Raw genomic sequence first — 6,569 nt, 5'->3', positions numbered from 1 at the left:
AGGATGACGACCTTTGACGGGGCGTACCTTGAAATACTTGTCTTTGAACCCGTGATAGGAGTCCTCAAACAAGCCAAAAATCCTCCGACCTTGGGCAGATCGGAAGGACATGAACCCCTTCTTATGTTTCCCTTCCTTTGAAGGGTTTGTAAGGTTGAAAAAGAAAAGAAAAACGTCCACAGACACCGGCAGCTCGAGATATTCACAAACCATCTCGAAACAGCAGATTGAAGCCCAACTGTTCGGATGCAGCTGCGACGGTGCCACGGATATCCGGCCCAGAAGCGCCATTTGGAAGGCATAGAAAGGAATATGAACCCCCACTTGCGTAAACATGGATTTATAGAACCAAATCCAGTCGGCAACTCGGGGAGCATGGAAGTTGATCTCATATAAATGCTCGTGAGGAGCCGGGACGTAGACATCATAGTTAGCTTCCTCGTCGGTACCGCCGCATAAATACTCGTTTTGGCGGAACTCGGTGAGCTCATCCTCGCCCATTTGATTAGGGGAGTCCCTCAGGTCGGAAACCACCCAGGCGTAGGGGTCGTACGCCACGGGAGAAGGGGAAGCCCGGGAGGCGATGTGAGCCATACCTATACGGGGGGACCATCCAGTCAGTCCAAGAGGTCGGGTACTCGGAGTGAATGCAGAAGCCACACTTAGTCTATTTTGTAACTAAGACTAAAAGCGGCTAGAAAATGAGACCCAAACAAAGCCTACCCTAGAACGGCAACCTCCCCCTAACACACCTACTTAGGACCTAAGATCAACCATCATGCAAAGCTAAAACAAGCGGCATGCACGAAAAGGAAGCAATGACAGAAGTAAAAGAACAACGAAAGGGGGGTAAGAAAAATGCACAATTACCTGTCCTGATAGCAACAATCCGGAAGAAAGACAACAACGCCGCCCTGGAACTGTAGAGGGAGAAGAAGATGGGGATAGTTGAATCGGAAACGAAGGGATAAACACCAAATGAACACCAAAAGCATCACAAACTGTTTAAAACCACCACCAAAAGAAGCGCGAAAGCCCAGCGGTATATTAGCCTTTACACGAAGGGTTTTTAAATCCATTATGAGCATTTAATGCGATGCGCAAGGAACGAGGCAACAGAAGGTCACCTCAGCAACGAGAGTTCGGCTAATCGGAAGATCCAGTCCCGGCACAACCGCTCCAGACGAGGCAGCCCCGTCACCTCAAACTTCCACCCGAACCTTCCGGTAACCGCTCAACCGAACAATACGTTATATGAGGCGCGTGTAAAACAAATGAGTGTGTGGAACGTAAAGTGAAAGATACTTGAATAACATTTATATAATTTTTATATGGATGTAGAGTTTTTCCGATATAAAATCATTATGTTAATAGGGTATGCAATATTCGCAATAATAAAGACTACCAAATAAGTTTACTATTAAAAAAATCGCTCATTGCTAACCATAAACGGAACTCAACTTTTATTTATTTATTTATTTCCACACAAAAGACTATATACTAAATTAATCAATTTATAAATTTTGGATGTTATTATAATTTCCTTTTTCCCTAGTATAATCAAGTAACATATAGGGATTTTCAAATACTAAATTATTGTAGTTTTTTTTTTAAATAAAATAAAATAAAATAAAGGTATCAGTATTTTTCGCGTATACCACTATAATTTAATAATAGGTTTTTATAACTAAAGCATATTTAAAGAAATAAATAAAATAATATTCGAGTCAATGAGAAATGTGGTTGATTGTAAACGCAAAATTACTAATAGTCAGGTATCCAAAGACTATTATTAGATCTTATAAGGGTACTGAAGAAACCCCTAATATTACAACAAATGATACATCATATTTCTTTGTTCACTTGCCTAGAAAAGAATAAGACACATTCATGTAAGTTTTTTCCTTTGTTCATTATTAATGTGACACTAATGTAACCTCAAAATTTGACTCACCAAATAACAACTGGCAGATAACGAAGGTTTTGAATCCAAAATTTTTGGAAACAGTGGATAACTATATGAATTATGAACAGTATTCAGACTCCAAGTTGGTAAATGAACTCTTGAATTTAGTGACTATAATAACATCTAAAGGTTTATTAGCTAATAGCTACCTTGAAGCCCTTCCTTTGTTGCTTTGCTTTCATATGCTTGGAGGAGCCCATTTTCCAGATTTGAACTTGCTATAAAAGCTGGATTGCTTGGAAACAACATAGAAGACTGCAAGTACATCACTCGATTGAATTTCTAAACAGAATCAAGAATAAACCACCATTTTGGCACCAAAAGATTAAGCTTTCTGAAAAAAAATGACATCTTGGCCTCCTAAAGATTACCTAGAATGCACCAAATATGGGGAGACTTTCTCTAAAATGGGTCTAGAAATTAAATTTTTAACCCAATTCTTTGCAAGTCTTCTTAGAAAAATAAGAAATTTTCATCCTTCACATTTGGTGATTTTACAATAGCTAGATCTAGAAGGAAAAAAAAAAAGATGAATAACGAGGTTTAGAAATCGCATTTTTCATTGGCCTTTTGTATGCACTTTTTAAATAATTATCCAAATGTTATCACAAAAAATTAGATCAATGCATGAAACAATTGTCACTTATGAACAATGGTGCATTTTGTCAAACTGAGATCATCTTTGAAGAGACAAGATATGATTTCTTTGTTTCAGAGCTATTTTGTCAAAAACTAAATCTTTTAGGAATCAAAATAGTAGTTTACTCCAAAATCAACGATGAAAAAGCAATGACATTTTCTAAAACCATATGTCACCTGGGATTTCTGGGATTACGAAATTAGGTTCTTTGAGGATATCTTGGAGCATTTTCTTCTCATTTACTTTGATCCATTTTGGGGAACCTGATGAACAAAAAAGATATCACATCATATAAACAATTATTCACATAAAAGGGAGGATAGATACATAAAATTCTTGTGAGAATTGAACAATAATGTATCTAGTTAAACTAAGCCAGCATCTTGGGAATCCTGAGACCACTGAGATCATCAACCAGCTCAATTGACCACGGACAAGCCTTATTCTTCCTACACCTAAGGTTCAATACACTTTGATTTGTTGTGACTCGTGAGTTAAAGTTCCCAAGTATACCATCCACAGCTATGCTTGATTCTATGGCTCAAGTTGCTACAGCGACTCTATACCAAAAATAGCTGTATCATATCCAGAGCTACTTTTTAAGATCATTTTTAAACTTGTGAATCCTAACAACGTAATGTCCCTATTCTATTTGTTAGTAAAACTGTGTTGACAAGGGATTGATTCGCTTCAACTTGAAACCACATATAGAAGGGAGCAAATGTATGGTTAAATCTACATGATGTCACATTAAGGGAAACAAGCAATTGATGAACATAAGTAGTATATTCAGTATAAAGACAAAAAATATCTCACAAATCAATATATGTAAACTTACATGGTGGCCAAACAGAAATATGTTAACAGGGACTTCCTAGGCCTAGAGTTTGAGGTTATTGTCATACTTGGTTGCCTATAAGCTAAGAGCACTGTTGATTCCACTACTTGTATCACTAGTACATCAAAAGTACTATACCATACCTGCACTGTGTTTAAAATCCTCAACTGCATCTTTCTCTTCATCACCGACATGAGAAGCTGCAGTTCCCTCTAATAAACAATGAAGAAGTTTCTCCTTTGATAGACGAACTCCAGAGCCAGCCTGATAAAACATGGGCTAAGAGGTGAACAAAATGCTCTTAAGATATAAACGGTCAATCATCTGATACTAAATATTTACTTAGCAAGCCCTTCCACGTATCCTGTGTTAACGTGGGATACTAACACACTGGGCTGCCCTTTTTTTTAAAAAACAGACTAAAACTTTGTAAAAGTAAAATGTTTCAAGAAAAAGAAAATGGCAACTCGATGCATATCTGGTGAATGGTGGTGTTAGCTGCTCTCTGTTAGGATACCATTTGTTAGTTAGTTACAATCGATTAGTTTGTTGTAAGTATAGATAGAGGGAATAGGATGGCGAGAAGGGTGTCTAGTCAATTGGAAATTGGAATAGTTTGGGAGAGACAGGGACTTAACAATTACCCCAGTGATGGTGTATATACTTGTGCAGATTAGGATTTTTGGCTCACTATCAAGAACTCCCAATTCTATAGTAGATTCTTTACATCTTCAATATCAGTTCTAACACTGTAAGGTCCTAGATGAATAGATAGATATGTTGTATGAAATCTTCAATTATCCTTATTTTTGTTCTTACTATCCCATCCGATTTTGATTGGCAAACAAAACAACTAGTATACTTTGAGCATCAATATCTGCAAACAGAAATAAGAAATCAAACTCAAACGAGGAAAAAAAAATTTAAAAAGAGAGCTTACCTCATAGTATAATTCAACAAAATCACGTTTGTAATTGTTTTCAACATCCCATGGGAGTGGTTGGTCTGCTGAAAACATGTTTGGAAGCTAAGGGTGTAATACATTCCCACATAAAAATAACAGATTTATGTAGATATTTTAAAAATCATTAAAAAAAAAACAAGAAAAGGATATCATATCAAGGTGGACTGAAAGCATGTCAGTCTCACAGAAATCCTCAATGAAATCACTGGACATAACCTCTGCATAAAGAAGAAGGACAGGCCAATGAAGGATATTATTTTTGTCTAACACCGGTTTCTTTAACCCGTTGAGTTCTCGATACATTGCCTTTCCAATCTTCAAGCCTCTATTTTCTATTGCAGACACAAGTTCCTGCATAGTTTTTGGTCAAAACAAGGGCATGAGGTTCCATACAGCAAAACACAGATAAATTATGAAAGAAACAACCGGCAGTCCATACTTTTGCCTCCGATATGGCTTTGGAGACTTCAGCCTCACGCTTCTCCTTCTCCGATATCTTCGTACGAATCTGTTGGTCAAGCCTCTTAAGTTCCTCATTATTGGGGTCCAACTCAAGACCCTTTCGGCAGAAGTCTTGTGCTTCAGCCAATAAATTCAGTGATAGAGATGCTTTGACAGCCCTATAAATTGCCTAATCATGATTTTTCATTGCTTGAGACATCAAACCAAGGGAACCACAAATTCACAATAATAAACTTCATAAGACAAAGTGTAACTGTTCAAGTTAGTCCTCAAAGATAAACAGTTACATCAAATCAGTGCTTCAAACATTCTTTACAGTAGACGATTAAATTGATGCAAATTAATAACAGAGCCACTAAATTGATGGTGCAAAACTCATTTTTAGGACTAACACAAGCAGAGTTGAAATGCTATGAATCAATAACATTGACTCTTAAGATAACGAACGCTTTATTCAAACACTTTTACAATGTAACAACACATCATTGAACGTCTATAGTCTATACTCTATACTAACATTACATACAAATTAAATCCATACAAGAAATCACTATGTTTTAAAAAATTTTAAGAAAATGCAAAACAAAAGGAAGAAAGCAATACATATATACATATTTGTTTCAAAAATTGCGAAACAAAACTAAGAAACCAATACAACGCAAAAACTAGTTATTTTTGCTAATATGCATTCCATAATTAGATGTACCTGTAAAACTGTTTTATGCATTAAAATTAAATTCACCTATATATGATGCACTAATAGGTAAAAATGTTTCAGTACCAATCACGTCCGTTCTCTTGCATGACTATTTATACTATCAATATAAAAAGTAGTTATTTTTGCTAATCTAGAGCTATGTATTTGGATGTAGGTGTAAATCTATTTTGTGACAGTGCATACATATATATAGATATATATATATATATATGAAACATAAATTGAGCACCTTTATGTTGGAGGGGGACAAGTTGAGTGCTTGTTGAGCATCAGTGAGGGCACGCCTATGGTTCCCAAGAAGCAAATTGACATGCGCTCTGTTCGCAAAAAGAACAGAGCTCTCAGAATCACTCAATGCTTTCTGATTAATTGCCCTTGTGTAGCAATCAATTGCTTCAGAGTAATGCTTCTTACCCTTCTTCACATACTCGTTACCCTTTTCCTAATTCAAAAATGATAAGTTAAAAGAACGCAAATTGAACGCTCAAGTAAAATAAATTAAAAGAAAAAAAATTGAAATGGTTAATGAGTAGTAGGTGTACCTTGAGTTCAATGGCTGCGGATTCTTTGATGGCAGCAATGGCTTCAAGGTCTGCCTTCTCGGCTTCTGTTAGTGGCTCTGAACCGTTTTCCATCCATAGCGCCATTTCCCGCTTTCATTTGATTCTTTTTCTTTAGCTTTGCAAACAGACCCAGCTTTTGTTTGTCTATACTCTAGAACATACCAGAAACTAGCTGGGAACACTCTAGGCGAAGTCAAAATCACCTGTTGGACCGGTCGGATTTCGGACCCGCTGAAATCCGGATCGACCCGGTCGGTTTTCAGAAAAATCGGTGACTCGGCCGGTTTATATCCGGATCCGACTTTCCCGCTTTCCCGCTCTGAACTCTGAAGCCCTAATTGCGGAAGATCACCCGCAGCCCTCAACGCTCTCTCCTCTCTGGACTCTCTTTCTCAGTTTCTCGTCACTCTCTCCGACG

The 6,569-nt window shown here is 37.1% G+C and overlaps 1 protein-coding gene across 1 annotated transcript; it reads right to left on the bottom strand.

Annotated features, from left to right (window-relative positions):
* Positions 1–1,795: 1,795 nt before the first annotated feature.
* Positions 1,796–6,430, bottom strand: LOC130961512 (uncharacterized). The gene is made up of 8 exons (XM_057887443.1): positions 6,131–6,430; positions 5,818–6,030; positions 4,848–5,039; positions 4,559–4,759; positions 4,385–4,462; positions 3,588–3,708; positions 2,783–2,869; positions 1,796–2,221 (listed from the first exon to the last, which is right to left on the bottom strand). The coding sequence occupies exons 1-8, from the start codon at positions 6,233–6,235 to the stop codon at positions 2,145–2,147; spliced, it is 1,074 nt and encodes a 357-aa protein (XP_057743426.1). The 5' UTR covers positions 6,236–6,430; the 3' UTR covers positions 1,796–2,144.
* Positions 6,431–6,569: the final 139 nt, after the last annotated feature.

This window comes from Arachis stenosperma, chromosome 2 (genome assembly GCF_014773155.1).
Source record: "Arachis stenosperma cultivar V10309 chromosome 2, arast.V10309.gnm1.PFL2, whole genome shotgun sequence".
NCBI classification, from domain to species: Eukaryota; Viridiplantae; Streptophyta; class Magnoliopsida; order Fabales; family Fabaceae; genus Arachis; species Arachis stenosperma.
The sequence above is the reverse complement of the archived record's forward strand: the minus strand, read 5'-3'. Positions and strand labels throughout refer to the sequence as shown.

Excerpts from the sequence above, each read along its gene's own strand:
- LOC130961512 (XM_057887443.1), bottom strand. The coding sequence starts at position 6,235 with ATGGCGCTATGGATGGAAAACGGTTCAGAGCCACTAACAGAAGCCGAG. Across the intron at positions 5,040-5,817 it reads TGTCCCCCTCCAACATAAAG|GCAATTTATAGGGCTGTCAA; the intron begins GTGCTCAATTTA and ends AATCATGATTAG. Across the intron at positions 4,463-4,558 it reads TTTCAGTCCACCTTGATATG|ATGTTTTCAGCAGACCAACC; the intron begins ATATCCTTTTCT and ends TAGCTTCCAAAC.